This window comes from Nannospalax galili, unplaced genomic scaffold, assembly GCF_000622305.1.
Source record: "Nannospalax galili isolate Female #2095 unplaced genomic scaffold, S.galili_v1.0 scaffold1798, whole genome shotgun sequence".
Classification (NCBI taxonomy): domain Eukaryota; kingdom Metazoa; phylum Chordata; class Mammalia; order Rodentia; family Spalacidae; genus Nannospalax; species Nannospalax galili.
The window spans coordinates 401,404-418,307 of NW_008341341.1; the positions used below are offsets into that span (position 1 = coordinate 401,404).

The 16,904-nt window shown below is 43.7% G+C and overlaps 1 protein-coding gene across 5 annotated transcripts in view; it reads left to right on the forward strand.

Annotated features, from left to right (window-relative positions):
- Wasf2 (WASP family member 2) overlaps positions 1–16,904 on the forward strand; it is a 77,509-nt gene that overhangs the window by 57,266 nt on the left and 3,339 nt on the right. For all 5 annotated transcript variants that reach the window (XM_029565211.1, XM_029565213.1, XM_029565214.1 and 2 more), the window contains 5 exons: positions 5,570–5,704; positions 6,218–6,371; positions 9,549–9,663; positions 10,672–10,802; positions 14,109–14,264. In XM_029565211.1, the coding sequence (XP_029421071.1) occupies positions 5,570–5,704; positions 6,218–6,371; positions 9,549–9,663; positions 10,672–10,802; positions 14,109–14,264 (691 nt within the window). The remainder of the gene's footprint in view (positions 1–5,569; positions 5,705–6,217; positions 6,372–9,548; positions 9,664–10,671; positions 10,803–14,108; positions 14,265–16,904) is intronic.

A 16,904-nucleotide genomic window follows, 5' to 3' on the forward strand; every position in this document is an offset into this window, starting at 1 on the left:
CAAATGGTAGGTTCATTTGTAGTTTTTTAAGAGTTCTCCACACTGCTTTCCATAGGGGCTGAACCAGTTAACTTTTAATTTTGAGGCAGCTTCTTTGCTAAATTACCCATCCTGTCCTTGAACTTGCGAACCTCCTGCTTCAGCCTTCCAAATAGCTAGAATTACAGGTGCTACTGTGCCCAGCTTAGTAAGTGTTTGTAAAGTAAGAACACAGATCTTTTTATCTCCCCTGTTTCTCATTATGGAATAATGTAAATTCCTTGGCCTGGCACTCCGGCTCTCCAGACCTCTCCTCCTTTGCAGTCTTATCTTCTGTAATCCATCATCTCTCATTTTGTAATATTCAAATAACAGTTCATTTAAAATGGAAAAGGGAGGGCCGGTGAGATGACTCCATGGATAAAGGTGCTTGTTGCCAAGCCTGACAGCTTGAGTCTGATCTCCAGGGAGGGCCTACATGGTGGAAGGAGAGAACTAACTTCCTCAGCTTGTCCTCTGACCTCTACACTTGAGATGTAGCAAATGCACATACACAAAATAAATAAATGTTAAAAAAAAAAAAAACTTCAATGGAGAAGGGAAAAAGCAATCAGCTGCTATCAGTCTCCCAAGACAGACCATGTTCTTTGAGACATCCATGCAGCCCTTTAGCTGTTGTGTCCTACCCATCATCCTGGTGTTGGTCTGACCTGGACTGCCCTGGCTCTCCTTATGTGGCGGGGCTCCTGCAGCTGAGCGTTCAAGCTCCAGCTCAGAGATCTTCTCTAGACTGGGCTGTGTGTGCCTTTGAGCATACCACAGAATACAAATTATCTGTGTTTTTTTAATTGAATTAATTTTTTTATTAATAGACTATCTTTTATTTATTCTTTGGCATTTCATGTCTGTAAACAGTATTCATACTCCCCAGGCTTCTCCAACACACACCCCCCCCTTCCCCATTTCACATCCTCTTTTTCCTTTTTTTTTTATAACCCACTGAAGCCAGTTAGTGCTGCCTGTTGGAATGTTGATTGATCTTGTACAGGGCCTTCGCAGGTAACCATATCTGTAGTGAATTCCTGAGCGCAGTAGCCGTGCCATGTCCAGAAAGCAGCATTTCACAGCACTTTTCTGCATCCTCTGACCTTCCTTTCTGCCCCCTCTTTTGTGATCTTCCTTGAGTCTTGGGAGAGAGCATGTTGATGTAGATGACACATTTAGGGCTGAGTACTCAATAGTGACTTATTCTTGGCACATTAACCAGTTACAAGTCTTTGCATTAACTTCTGACTGCTGCAAAGAAAACTTCCATAGCAGAATTGAGGGCAGCACTAATCTATGGGTATAAGTGTCAGTATTTAGAGGGCAATTTGGCATGTCCAATTTAGCAAGGGAACAGTAGGTTCCTAAGTTCTCCCCTAGGACCTAGAACCACCTGAGCCATGGGCTTTTGACTAGGTTTACAGTACAAGGCATGAATTTTTATTCTGTGTAGCAGGCCTCAAATCCAGTCCAAAAGCAGTTGGTTACCCGCATAATCTTCAAGCCACTCTTGTACCAGTGGGCACATCTTATCTGGCAGGCTAGTATTTAACATGCAACATTTGCTGCTGGTGGTACCATTGATAGCTTTTCTCCCCCAGCAGTGTATATAACTCCTCTGGCACTATAAAAACTAGCCAGTAGGAAAGCAGTGTTCAGATCAGGTGCAGCTTGATTTCTGTGTCCTGCAACCAAAATGTGTTGTGTCTTCAGCAGTAGGATCTTACCATCTAGTTCTGGTGGGCAACCAAGAACAATGGCAGTAGGGGCCATTGGAGGCCTCTGGAGCCTTCCTGACCAGTGGTTCATAAGGAGTATCTCAACGCCTTGCACCAGGATTTTCATTTAATAATCCATGTCTTTGGGAGAATGTGTTCAAACTCCTTTCAAAAAAATTTTTTCCCTTTTATTTATTTATTTATTTATTTATTTATTTATATTTTTTGTGTTTTGCCTGCATATATGTAGATGCACCCATGTTGTGTAGTGCCCACAGAGATCAGAAGAGGGCATTAGGACCCCTGGAACTGGAGATGGTTTGTTAGCTGCCACGTGGGGCCTGGAAACTGAATCTTGGTTTTCTACAAGATCAGCCAGTGCTCTTAACCACTGAACCATCTCTACAGCCCAGCCTCCTAATTAAAATTTTCAATTAGGTTACTAAGTAGTGGATTTCTAAGAGTTCTAATTTTTAAAAAATATTTTATTATATTTATTTTATGTGTATGTGTGTATTGCCTGCGTGTAGGCACCTGTACCTGTATCGTGCAATGCCCGCAGAGGACAGAAGAGGCTGTTGGATCCCCTGGAAGTGGAGTTACGGACAGTTGTTAGTTGCCATGTGGGTGCTGGGATTCGAACAACCAGTGTCCTTAACTGCTGAGCCATCTCTCCAGCCCCAAGAGTTCTAAAGTTTTTTTTTTTTGTTTTGTTTTTTTTTTGGTCTTTTTTTTGAGACAGGGTCTCCCTGTAGCCCCAGCTGTCCTGGAACTCACTATGTAGACCAGACTGGCCTTGAACTCACAGAGATCCACCTGTCTCTGCCTCCCAAGTTCTGGGATTAAAGGCATGTGCCACCATGCCCGGTGAGAGTTCTAATTTTTAAAAATATTTTATTTATTATTTTTATTTTATGTGTACAAGTGTATTGCCTGCATGTGTGTAAGTGCACCCATGTCATACAGTGCCCAAGGAGGTTAGAGAAGGCATTTGATTCCCTTGGAACTGGTGTTGCAGACTGTTGTTAGCCACCATGTGGGTGCTAGGAATCAAACCTGGGTCCTCTGTGAGAGCAGCCGGTGCTCTTAACTGCTGAGCCATTTCTCCAGCCCCAAGAGTTCTAAATTCAAGATATATATTTATTATTTTTATTTTATGTGGGTGAGTGTATTGCCTGCATGTGTGTATGTGCACCCATGTTGTTACAGTGCCTGCGGAGGTCAGAAGTGTGCATTGAATTCTCATGGAACTGGAGTTGTGGTTAGCTGCCATGTAGGTGCTGGGAATTGAACCCGGGTTAACCACTGAGCCATCTTTCCAGCCCTAGGATTGCTTTCTATAGGAAGTAGGACACAGGTAGGGAAAGGAGAATGGAGGAAGGCTTCCTCAAAGAGGTTTATATTTTTATGTATATATCTTTTTTTTTTAATTTTATGTGTATGAGTGTATTGCCTGTATATATGTAAGTGCACCGTGTTGTGCAGTGCCGAGGAGGTCAGAAGAGGGCTTCGGATTCCCGTGGAACTAGAGTTAAAGATGGTTTGTAGCCACCTTGTGGGTGCTGGGAATCAAACCCAGGTCCTCTACAAGAGCAGTCAGTACTCTTAACAGCTGAGCCATCTCTCCACACCCCCCCCTTTTTTTTGAGACCACACTTTTTGCTTCAGGTTCTGATTTGGCCTTCTGCATTGTACTCCAGCCAGAACTGTTCTTCTAGTAGTGAGAGTTTGATATGGAATGGGTAAAGCATGAAACTAAAACTATACTGCCCTGGCTTGCTTTGTGATAGAACAGGTCTGACATGATGATACAGTGGGAAAGCTTTCATCCCACTTTACTTATTACCAATTTTATATATTAGGGTTCTTTGTGTGGTTGTATCTGACGCCATGCTTGTCAATGCCCCACTGTCACTACAGAAAGGCTGAGTTCTCTCTTGGGGTTTTCATTACCCACCATAGCAATTGGATTTTTGTTGTTGCTTTTCAGACAGTGTCTCATTATGTAACCCAGGCTGGCCTTGCACTAACAACAGTCCTCCTCTGTGCTAAGATTATAGGCCTGAGCCACCACAATTGGATATTTGAGTGTTTTGCCTATGTGTGTGGTTAGTATACCTGTGTCGTGCAGTGCCTTAGGAGGCCAGAAGAGGGCATCAGATCCCCTAGAACTGGAGTTACAGAATGTTGTTTGCTGCCATGTGGGTGCTGGGAACCAAACCCTGGTCCCCTGCAGGAGCAACCAGTGAGCTTAACTACAGAGCCATCTCCCCAGCCCCACTTGTTAGCCACTTTTGAGTTCTTTGAACTCAGGAGCTCCCTTTGTATACAAAGACTTGTTCCTTCCGTGCATGATTAGAAACTCCTTATTTACTTAAATTTACCAGCAGTGTACACTATGCTTATTCTCTAGATTACACTGGAAGGTAAGTTACAGTTCATCCTGAAGGTGTGCTTTGGTCTTTGAGAGTTAATCCCCCCCCCCCCCATATGTATTAAGCATTAATGTAGCTTAGAAGCTAAAAATGAGAGCCTACTTTAAATAGTTCTCAAAATCTCTCTTGGTTGGGCAGGCATTTAATGCCTGCTTTCACTTTGTGAGTAAAAAACTCAGATGGTCTGATAGAGAAATGTCTCAGTGGTTAAGATCCTGTACTGCTCTTGCAGAAGACCCAGGTTCACTTCCCAGCACCCACATCAGGTGACTTAGAACAGTCTGTAACTCCAGCTCCTGGAATCCCATGTCTCTGGCCTCTGAGGGTACCTGCATGCATACGTGCTCGCACACACACGCACACACACACACAGAGGTAATTAACAGTAAAAAAAATCTTTTTTAGTAAAAAACTCAGATGAGCCAGGCATGGTAGTGCACGCCTTTTATCCCAGCACTTGGTTAGGCAGAGGCAGGTGGATCTCTGTGAGTTCAAGGCCAGCGTGGTCTACTTAGTGAGTTCCAGGCCAGCTGGGGCTACAGGGAGACTGTCTCAAAAACAAAACAAACAAAAAACCCAAAAACTCAGATGACATATTTATCCATATGTACCACTTTTGACTTCTAGTAAAAAGGTACCTTGTGGCTTGGAATAACAATGTGGAAGTAATGTCAAATTGCTGTTTCTTTGCCATCAAATTCTCCTTGCATTCAGGGTTGAAAGCACAGAGCTCTTCTCTTGTTCTAAAAAGGAAGACCTTGTGGAAAAAGACCACTGGTATGTTGTTTTTCAGGGAGGGCTTAAAAGTTTCAGCTTTTCACTTGTTCCCTGAGGTGTAGATTTGAAGAATTGTAACCTAGAGCAAAGACTTTGAAAGTTGTAGGTTAGAGAATGTAACCTTTTGACCCCTTAGAAGAAGTTATGCATCTCTGTATGGGGTGTTGATAAGTTCAAGCCCTTTAGAGATACACAACTCATCTTGGTTTTTCAGTGGACTTTTGAAGTTCTCCTGAGGAAATAATTTCTTATCTGTCATATTAATCACAGATACCTAGTAGTTCCTCTCCAGTCTGCTTTCTAGAATGATTTTACAAGGTGCTTTCCAGAAAAACAAGGGGCTAAGAGCCACAGACAGATGTTTGCCTATTCTGTCTGCTCTTCTAGAATCCAGTTTTTTGGCATTAGACCTTTTGATTTTGTTGAAACTGCTTTGAGTTCCGTGATTGTTCAGAATTTGCCAAGAAAGTTCTATTAGTTATGGACCGTATACACAGACTGCCCAAGCTCTGGAGGAAACCTTTCTGTGTGTTTGGTGGGGGATTCATGGAGTAGCTGGTTTTCTTTTTATACCGCTCCTGTGTACTAGTGATTTGGTCTCTTTGCTCTTCCCAGGTAAATATGCAGAGGACATTTTTAGAGAGATTTTTTCTCAGGCAAGTACCTTCGCCTCTCGGGTAAACTCCCTTGCTGAGAGGGTTGACCGACTACAAGTTAAAGTCACTCAACTGGATCCGAAGGAAGAAGAAGGTAAGGAAGCTGAGCTCAGCATCTGCAGGCTCTGCTGAGCAGCTTCTTAGACCCCCCCCCCCCGATTTATTAAAAAGCAAGGGACGAAATCAGACCTACAGAGTTCTACTTTGAAATGACACAAGCCTGGGTTGTGTAAAGAAACCTTTTTAACTCTACCACACTCCCACACCTTCCCTTTCTCCCATTCCCCGATTCCCTCGTTCTTGAATTTCTCTTCCCTCAATCTTACTTCGCTATCATAAAAGTACTTGGAAGAATCACTCCATCTAAGGAGAGGCCTGCTGGATCTGGCCACATAGTAAACCTTTGTGTTGCTTCATTCCGTTCAGTCATGAAATGGCTGGGCTGCTGACAGCCTTGTGGGGCTTCCCCAGAGGGGGAGGGAAAAAACCTGGCTGCAGACAGCGGCAGCCAAGAAATGCAGCAGCTGAGGCCTCTCCAACTGCTGTGACTCAGTGTTTGCTCAGATAGCCTGCCGTCCATTTTCTAACGCCTTCCATCTTCTCTCAGTGTCACTACAAGGAATCAACACCCGAAAGGCCTTCAGAAGCTCCACCATTCAAGACCAGAAGCTTTTTGACAGAAATTCTCTTCCTGTTCCTGTCTTGGAGACTTATAACACCTGTGATGCCCCTCCCCCTCTCAATAATCTTAGCCCTTACAGGTAGCAGCTAAGTTGCCCCCTCCTTTTTTCTGGTGTGGAGGAAGAGGGTAGGGTCTGTGTTAGAGCTGGGCATAGTTCACGTGGTGGCACATGCCTTTAATCCCAGTAGAGGGAGGCAGATCTCTGTGAGTCTACATAGGAAGCTCCAGGCCAGCTGGGGCTATAGGGAGACCCTGTCTCAAAAATACCAAAAAACCCCCCACAATACTACATTGTTTAAAATATCTAAAGATGTTGTTTGCATCAGAGAACTGAATCAAAAAGTGTACTGCCTCCTGGGCATAGTGGTCTACACCTTTAATCCCAGCACTCGGGAGGCAGAGGCAAGCAGAATTGTGTGAGTTGAGGTCAGCCTACTCTACAGAGGGAGTTCTAGGCCAGCCAGAACTGCATAGTGAGACTCTTTCTTAGAAGGAAATCAAACCATACTTACTGCCTACCCCAGCGTTGCTTATGGCAGCAAAAATAGTTTACACTGTAAATAGTTATAACTATTTTGCTTTTTTCAATTCACAGTGAATATAATATATATTGGAAGTTTGCTCTAATATTACATGCTACAGAATTTAATTTGGTAAAAGCTGGTCTGTGTTGGATTCCATCCAAAGAATTTAGTTATTACAGAACCAAAAGGACTTTGTTATAAGGCAGTCCTGCAGCATGGATCCCAGGGGCCACATTCTAGCAGGGATTTCACTTACTTGGAAAACACTAGATTTCCAGATGTTTGGGCATGCTAGTGGGACCAGCCTCATAGACTGGCTGCTCTAGGCTCAGAGGGGTGTGTCCTTCCAAGACTTAAGAAGAAAAAGGCATTTTTCCAAATGAGTGTTGTTTACTTTGAGTATCTTTTGGATATTTTCGTCTGCAAAGACCTGCCCTGCTGGAGCTAGACATAAGAAAAGAAGGTGGACTTATAGACTACTTAAAGCCCCTCCCCTCTGGTGGCTTGGTAGTGTCCTGCACAGAACCACCCAACAGAAGCAGAACATAAATATTTATCTTGTTTAGATCCATAAATTTGGAACAGGTAAAAAATAATTACAGATAGCTGGAGGCAGATGTCTTCTATCAGACTTGGGTACACTGCAAAGTAGAGGGTGTGTGTGTGTGTCTGTATGTCTTTGTGTTTGTGAAATTCAAGGACACCAGCCTGACACAAAGAGCCTGAAATAAGAGGAGCTCAGTAGCTTCTCACACAGGTCCAGAGAAGGCACAGGCCTACTCTTTGTTACTATTATGTGAAATTATGTTTGCCCCTGTGGCTCTTGTCCTTTAGTCTGGTTGGATTTGGGCAGAGTTGTGGCATGTCAGGGTTGACATACCTGATAATACTGGAAGAGTTTATGTGTTAGAATAGGCTAAACACATAATAGTAAGATAATTTCACTTTTCGGTGTTTTCTTTTTAGACATGCAACACCAAAATTAGTGTGTCCTCTCAGTTCCTGAGCTTGGCCTGATAGAAATGAGCAGGTGTACCTAACTCAACAAGATTTTGTTTTGTTTTGTTTTTGAGACAGGGTCTCACTATATAGCACTGGCTGACCTGGAACTCTGTAGATCAGACTGGTCCTGAACTCACAGACATCTACCTGCCTCTGCCTCCTAAGTGTTGGGATTAAAGGCGTGCACCATCACTCCTGGCTAACAAGATTTAATATAAGAATTATTAGTATTGCTGAGTGTGGTGGCGTACCCCTTTAATTCCAGCACTGGGGAGGCAGAGGCAGGTGAATCTCTGTGAGATTGAGGCCAGCCTGGTCTACATAAGGAGTTCCAGGCCAGCTGGGACTACAGGGAGATCCTGTCTAAAAAAGACTTAAAAAAAACGTAAAACAAAAAAACAAAGGATTATTAGTATTAAGAGCTAAAGAGATGGTTCAGCAAATAAGAGGACTTGCTCTTGGAGAGGACCAGAGTTTGATTCCCAGCACCCACATCAGGCCTTAGCTCTTAGCTTCAGGGGACCTGACGCCCTCTTCTAGCATACACATATAGACACATGAATAAAAATAAAATCTACAACTTTAGGGGTGGTATTTTTGAGACAGGGTCTCCCTGTAGCCCCAGCTGGCCTGGAATTTAAAGGTATGTACTCTAAAACATTTCTTAAAAATGAACTATTAGAACCAGGCATAGTGGCGCCTGCCTTTAATCCCAGCACTTGAGGAGGCAGAAGCAGGTGGATCTCTGTGAGATTGAGCCCAGCCTAGTCTACATAGTGAGTTTAGGCCAGTGTGTTTTGATAGGCTTGGAGAGTAGAATTGTGTATGTGTGGGTGATGTTTTTGTTTTTTTCTGAGAAATTCTTTCTAGATAGGTTGGGCTGGCCTTGAGCTGCTACTTCTCCCTCTGCCTCTTGAGTGCTGGGATTATAGGCACACCATGTCTGGCTTCCAATTCTTTTAGTTCAGAATAATAGTAAACTTTCATCCTAAAGCACATGCTTTCTGTACACTGGGGGCTTAGCTATGCCAAAGTAGATTATAGCCAGGATCATTGACTCTGGCAAACAGCCCTTATATGGACACTCAGTAGCTTACTCTATATTGCTATAGTATAGAAGGTTAAGCCTTGTGGTTTTAAAACAGCTGGCATTTGTTCTCAGTGGAGCCCCCTTGTGATTGGGGTGGTGGCAGATGTTGAGCTACTCTAGAAAGGAGCAAGGTGTTGGCAGCAGACTCTGTGTGTAGAATAATAGGAGCTCTACGCATAGACACATGGCTCTGTGAATCTGCATGTGAGTGTACAGGTTTCAGGTCAGTGGAAAGGACCCTAATCCTCCCTAGATAGTTCTGGGGAATTGGATGGGGGAAGCGGAACCAGTTGTAGACATCCCCTCAGATGTGCACAAAATCCAGATATCCTTAGGGAGTTGTCTATGACCATGCAGATGATTAGAAATAATCAGGATCTCTGCTCTCTAGCCTGTTCTTGCCCTGACCATGCAAATTCCTGAATCAAGAATTGAAAGTAAAGCAGAGATTCTTAAGAAGTAGAGAGGTACCATTCAGGGGCATTGAGATGCTAGTGTGGGAGAGGAAATATGCAATCGATTTGAATGGTTTCCTGATTCCTTAGTGTAAAAACTGCTAACCAGTTGGTGTTTGGAATATTGGATTTGGTTGGAAGCTCATCTGTGTACTGATAGCTACTTGTCTTCATTTCTTTCCCAGGGATGATGGAAAAGAAGCACTCAAATTCTACACCAACCCTTCGTACTTCTTTGATCTTTGGAAGGAGAAGATGCTGCAGGACACCAAGGATATGAAAGAGAAGAGAAAGCATAGGGTGAGGGGAAAGGGGCCTCTGTTCTGCACATCAGTAGGTACGATTGTGGAGGGGATAAAAAGGAAACCAGTCTTATGTGAAGTAATTCCAAGTGGCTGCTTGCTTGGATGCCAGGTAAAACTTTAAAAAAATGTGTCCACACCAAGCACCATCAGGATGAAAGTATAAATCACGCCAAGACTGTGTTTGTTCCCCCTGGCGCCATTAACAATTGAGTATATTCAGGCTGAGTTTTAGAAATTGACTTTTCTATTCACCATTTATTTCTCTTGCAATTTGCACCTGACTCTGCTGGACACTCAACTGGCCTAGTCCCTTCCCCAACAGCTTTGCAGTTCATTTCTTAGAGACCCGCACCAGATTCTGCAGCATTTGGGTTGCAGTGGGAGTGGGTTAACCCCTTCACTTCTGGATGGGTGGGCCTGGGATGTGGTGGTGGTGCTGGGTTTGTGGAGATGCTTCTCTTTAGGCTCCTGGTGCTGTGTGTGACCTGCAAGTTTTGACCTCACAATCCCATTAGCATGGCTGTCAGCAAGTCCAGGATAGTGCCAGAGGCTAGTGCAACTGCATGAGCTAGAAAATTCTTTGTTGGTTTTTATTTTGTTGTGTTTGTTTCCTTCTGTCTGGCCCAGCTACCTGGAGCTGTCATCCTCATCTCTTTTGACTGACCTTTATGGCAGAGCAGATAACAAGCAGCTGTTTACAAATTTCCTAACAATTAGAGCTGTTTAAAGCCCTGAAACAATTACCCAGAGAGGTAGCTGTGGGTGGATTTCCTGTTGCTAGAGGTGCTTGTGTGTGAGACTGAGCAAATGTTTTGCCCAGGAGGTGGTTTGAATCAGATGGCCTCTAGGTCACTCCAAACCTGGTAATTCTATAAATTTTGCTGTTGCCATTTGTCGTCTAGGCAGATCACTCTTGCATATGTGTCCATGAAGATGGGTAGAATTTTAATGAAGAACTTTAGAAAATATTTTCCAAAAGCTTTTCTGTTCCTTTTCATTATAGAAAGAAAAGAAAGATAATCCAAATCGAGGAAACGTAAACCCACGTAAAATCAAGACACGTAAGGAAGAGTGGGAGAAAATGAAGATGGGACAAGAATTTGTGGAGTCCAAGGAAAAGCTAGGGCCTTCTGGGTAGGTGACGCTTCTGTGATGTCAGCATTCTTTGAAGGGGTTGGGGACCTGGGGACAGTAGTCTTTAACAGATCTGGCATCATACCTCTCACTTCTTTGAAATGTGGCTAAAGGTTTAGGTCAATACAACTCTTAATCAGCTACTTTTAAGTGCATCCATCTGGTAATTAAAATTGCAAGTAAACCAAGAGACTCAGCAATTCAAGTGAGGTGACTGGAGTGGTTTAGAAAAGAAAGTGCATGGCTTCTAGTGCCCTTACTCTGCCAGAAACTAGTATACTTAAGGTTCCAGAAGAAAGAGTGGAGAAGGAAGAACAGCGGTCTTCGGAACCCTTCAGAGCACAAATGTGAAGGTTGTTTTAAAGATCTGGGCGTTTTAGGAGAGGACCAAGCAGACAAATTGTGCACATTACCAAAGCAAGTGTTCAGTCAGCCTTTGTTAGTCTTGGGAGAGAGGCTGGCCAAGAGACTGAATCCAGACCTCAGAGTCAGTGTGGGAAAGGTTGCTGGGCCACTGTGAAGGCTATATATCTCTGTGGGAGAGTGGGAGATGTCAGTGTGACCCCATTTCCCAATACCAAATCACACTGGGGGTTTAAAGGGAGAAAATGGGGTTTTGTTTTGTTTAGGGGTTGTTTTGTTGCGGGTCAGTTTATTTATTTATCTATTTATTTGTTATTTTGACACAGGGTCTCTCTATGTATCCCTGGCTGGCCTGTAACTCTCTGTGTAGACCAGGCTGGTCTCAAAGTCATAAAGATCCACTTGCTTCTGCCTCCCAAGTACTAGGATTAAAGGTGTGTGCCACAATGGGAAAATGGTTTTAAAGCTTGGTTTGATGCTTAATCCTGATGTCTGACCTGTGTGACATTCAAAGCCAAGTCACCACAACTGCTTAGCATGAGAGTCACCCTGGTTTTTTCTCCAAATGCCTTGTATCTTGGCTATCAGAGAACAATGTCAGCCCATGCTGGGTACTGAAGAATAATGAAAGGAAAAGGTTGAGTTGTTCTTGCTTTTAGAAATAACTCTACCATGAAAATCTTGACTTAAAAATCCTTTTTTTTTTTGGCTGGGCGTGGTGGCGCACACCTTTAATCCCAGCATTTGGGAGGCAGAGGCAGGCGGATCTCTGTGAGTTCAAGGCCAGCCTGGTCTACATAGTGAGTTCCAGGACAGCTGGGGCTACAGGGAGACCCTGTCTCAAAAAAACCGAAGAAAAAAAGAAAGATTTGTTTTAAAGAGCGATAAATTTGGAGAGGGGGAAAATTAAGCTTTCTTTCTATAGGAAAATTAGCACAGGGAGTACCTTCATTGAGTTTGCCTGCCCAGTAAAAAGGCTTATTTTCTTCCATGGTCCCATCTTGTTTTGACAGGCACATGCCATAGGTTCAGTTAATCTTAAGGCCATAATGCCAGCTATTATGTGTTCCTTGTTTTGTGGGATGAAGATAGGGAGTTTGTCTCTCATTTTCTTGTTTTCCAAGAGATTTGTAATTGCCTGCATGGCTAGTCTGTATGAACATGCTTGTAGGTGAGCCCATCAAAGAGATGTACTGAACCTCCAGGGTTCCCAGCTTTGGGGATTTTCCACATCAGAGTGTCATTTGATTCAGTTATTTCCCTCCAACTCTGTTCTTCCCGGAACCTGTTTTGATGAGCTCTTTAGAACCTAACAATGGTAGAAAGAAAGGGAAGAGGAGACAGAATAGGCCAAATTTGCTAGCTGGTGCTTGGTGTATTTGTATTGTATGGAGGCTTACTGCTTGGTATTTGAAGTTTTGATGTTCATCCAGAGCAGATTCACCTAGGCTCAGTGCTCTGAGGGACAGGTTTTCATGAGGCAAACCCTAGCACCCTACTTTAAGCAGCAACTTACTATTTTTGAAAAGGAACTTGGCAGAGAAACCACATTTACTACCACATAACAACCTTCATTCATCCTTGGCTTGATTTTGCAATCAAATACCTCCTTGGCCTTTGAGCACTCCAGAGGCTTGCCGACCTCAAAATCAGGCTGCATGCTGGTCATGTGTTCGCAGTCCCCCAGCATATGGGGCTTGGCTTCATTCTATGCCTAAGAAAGTTTTTGGATTTAGGTATAGGTGTACCTAATATTTGGGAAAACATCAGAATGAGCTGCTAGGTTTGCCAAAGCCAAGATCAGGAAGGGAACAGAAGAGTCTTGATAGTCTGGGTTGAATCTCATTACTGCAAACAGTTCAGCAGGAATATCTAGCACATATATAACAATTGAATATCTTGTCCTAAAGTATAATTTCAGTATAACAGAAAACACATGGAAACCTCCTTATTTTGTTCTTTCCTTACAGCTTTTGTATCAAATGTATTTCTTTCTTTTTATTTTTTTTTAATCTTTTTTTTTTTTTCCGTCTTTTTGAGACAGGGTCTCCCTGTAGCCCGAGCTGTCCTGGAACTCACTATGTAGACCAGGCTGGCCTCAAACTCTCAGCTGTAGACATCAAGGGGAAGGGAAGTCTTCAAAGAAAGCCAAGAGTGTCAGGGAAAGTGTGCTTGGGCTTTTGGCTGGTACGTCAAAAATTTATTTATTAATTTTTTTAAATTGGAGCTCAGAAAGTGGGCAGGCTAAGCAGTGATGATCTTTTTTGTTTGTTTGTTTTTTGGTCTTTTTGAGACAGGGGCTCCCTGTAGCCTCAGGTGTCCTAGAACTCACTGTATAGCCCAGGCTGGCCTCGAACTCACAGAGATCCATCTGCCTCTGTCTCCCAAGCTCTAGGACTAAAGGCATGTGCCACCACACCTGGCTTATTTATTTATTTATTTATTATTTTTTGGTCTTTTTGAGACAGGGTCTCCCTGTAGCCCCAGCTGTCCTGGAACTCACTATATAGCCCAGGCTGGCCTCGAACTCACAGAGATCTGCCTGCCTCTGCCTCCTAAGCACTGGGAGTAAAGGTGAGTGCCACCACACCCAGCTTATTTATTATTTTTATTTTATGTGTATGCGTGTATTGCCTGCTTGTAGGTAAGTGCTCTCATGTCATGCAATGCCTGAGGAGGTCAGAAGAGGCTGTCAGATCCCCTGAGACTGGAGTTACAGACAGTTGTTAGCTGCCATGTGGGTGCTGGGATTCGAACCTGGGTCTTCTGCAAGAACAACCAGTGTTTTTAACCACTGAGCCATCTCTCCAGCCCCATCAAATGCATTTCTGTGATATCTTTTAATAAAAAAAGAGAGTGCCACTTAAACTCTATGTGTTTAAAACTCTTTGAGGGCTGGAGCGATCTTTAAATGGTAACTTTTGTTATTGGATATGCTTTCAGGCATTCATCTACCTTGGTGTATCAGAATGGCAGCATTGGCTCTGTTGAAAATGTGGATACTGGCAGCTACCCACCACCGCCACAGTCAGACTCCACGTCTTCACCTTCTCCTTCCTTTTCTGAAGACAACTTGCCTCCCCCACCAGCAGAATTCAGGTAAATGGTCAAACCTCTTCCAACCATCCTTGGTAGTTAAATACTCAAGAACAAAGTAAGAGTTTAAAATCTAGGCCAGAACCAGTAAAATGACTCCAGGCAAGAATGTGTACATAAGCTGGGTGTGGTGACATCAGTTTCAGGGGATCTGACACCCTGTTCTAGCCTCCACAGGTAACACATGGTTGCACTTAAATACATATAAGCAAGACATTCATACACATAAAATAAAAAAAGAAATAACTGCCGTGCGTGGTGGCACACGCCTTTGATCCCAGCACTCGGGAGGCAGAGGCAGGTGTGTCTCTGTGGGTTTAAGGCCAGCCTGATCTACATAAGCGAGTTCCAGACCAGCTGGGGCTACAGGAAGAACCTGTCTCAAAAAGAACCCCCTCATCCCCCAAAAAGAAAGAAATAACTAGCATGTATCAAATATTTGCAGGATGCCAGGTATTGTACTAAATATAATGTATGTTACTTCTTCCTACAAAAGCCCAGTTGAGATAAGTACTGTTGTCATCTCCATGTTAGAGATGAATAAGCTATGTGGTACAGAAAGGCCAGTGAACTTACCCTAAGTACACATCTGCTGGCCAGGGTCTGAGAACCTTGTAGATAGTCACCTCCCTTTCCTGTTGCTTCTGACTCACTTCACTGTTGAATTTACTCTTCAGAAAGAATAAACTGGGTGGTAGTGAACAAATATAATCCCTCTACTTAGGAGGCAGAGGGAGAATAAATTAGAAACCAGTCTGAACTACATAATGAGTTCTAGGCCAGCAAGCCTGCATAGTAAGACCCTAGGAAGCCGGAAGGAGGGGAGAGAGACCCATCAAGAGAGATGAGACTATTTCATGGTGTCCGTGGCCCATGTGTATAAAGGAAGATTGCCCATAATGGCTAAAAGGAGTCTGAGGATTGTTCAGATTGCACTGTTTTCTCTGTTACTTTTTTCCTTTCTGATACCTGACAAATGGGCCTTCCCAAGATATTCTCTTCTCTACTTAATTAGTGACTGGAAATGTTGAGGGCCCTGCAGATGGAAACCTAAACACTGTTGTCTTCCCGTCTCTCCTCATTCTTGGCCCTTGAAACCACTGATCCTACATCTCTTTCTGCCTCCCAAATCACTTCTTGCTGGCTGCCCTGTCAGATGCAGCTGAGACTTGAAGGTATATGGAAGATCCCAAGATTAGCTCTTAGTGCAGGGCAGACGCCTAGGTGGAAGAAGAAAGCTTTCTTCACACCTGGCCTGAGACCTTGAACCGAAGCTTCACACATCTGATCCCAGAAGTGAAGCTTTCATTCTCTTTTTTTGTTGTTGTTTTTGGCTTCTGATTTTTTTTTTAATATTTTTTTGCCAGGCATGGTGGCGCACACCTTTAATCCCAGCACTTGGGAGGCAGAGGCAGGTGGATCTTTGTGAGTTCAAGGCCAGACTGGTCTACATAGTGAGTTCCAGGACAGCTGGGGCTACAGGGAGACCCTGTCTCAAAAAGACCAAAAAAATTTTTTTATTTTTTTCATTTTATGTATATGAGTGTATTGCCTGCATGCATGTGTGTGCACCCGTGTCGTGCAATGCATGGGAGGTAAGAAGAGGGCTTCTGATTCCCCTGTCTGAACTGGAGTTAAGAACGGTTTGCAGGCACCAAATTAAGCTCGGGTCCTCTGCAAGAGCAGTCAGTGCTCTTAACCTCTGAGCCATCTCTCCAGCCTGTGGATTTTGATTTTTTGAAACAGGGTTTCCCTGTAGCCCTAGCTGGCCTGGAACTTGCTATGTAGACCAGGCTGGCCTTGAATTCACAAAGATCCATTTATTATTTTTTGGTCTTTTGAGACAGGGTCTCCCTGTAGCCCTAGCTGGCCTGGAACTTGCTATGTAGACCAGGCTGGCCTTGAATTCACAAAGATCCATTTATTATTTTTTGGTCTTTTTGAGACAGGGTCTCCCTGTAGCCCCAGCTGTCCTGGAACTTGCTATGTAGACCAGGCTGGCCTTGAATTCACAAAGATCCACCTGCCTCTGCCTCCCAAATGCTGGGACTAAAGTCTTCATCATCATTTAAATTTGGGTCAAGTGTTAGCTGGGGCTAGGTAGGCTGGCACATGCTTTTAATCCTAGTACTTGGGAGGCAGAAACAAATGGATCTCTGTGAGTTTGAGGCCATCCTGGTCTACATAGCAAGTTCCAGGTCATCTAGGGTTACAGTGTGACCCTGTCTTAAAGAAAACGTTTGGCCAAGCCCAAATGGATTTCCCGCCCTCTCCAAATCTGGTAAATGAGTGTTCATAGCCAAGAAACAGCCTAGTGGATGGGTGGGGTTTGAATTGTCATTCAGGTTCTTCCTTGTGTGCATTCTGAATCCCGGCTCTAGGCTTAACCTGACAACCACCCCATAGGCCAGTCCTATCCAGGAGAGCCCCATCTCTCGGAATACTAAGGTTAGAGGGGACCTAGAAGATGTCTTTGCTAGCCTTGCTTGATGGTGTACTTCTTTCAGATGGTTTTTCAATCTTGTATTCCACTCCTTGTGGAAAGCTCCTCACCTACGAGGCAGATTTCCTTGTTAATCTGTTTTGACCAATTCTTTCTGTTTGAGCCAAAGTAAAATGAGAGTCATCCGAGAGGCACCTGAG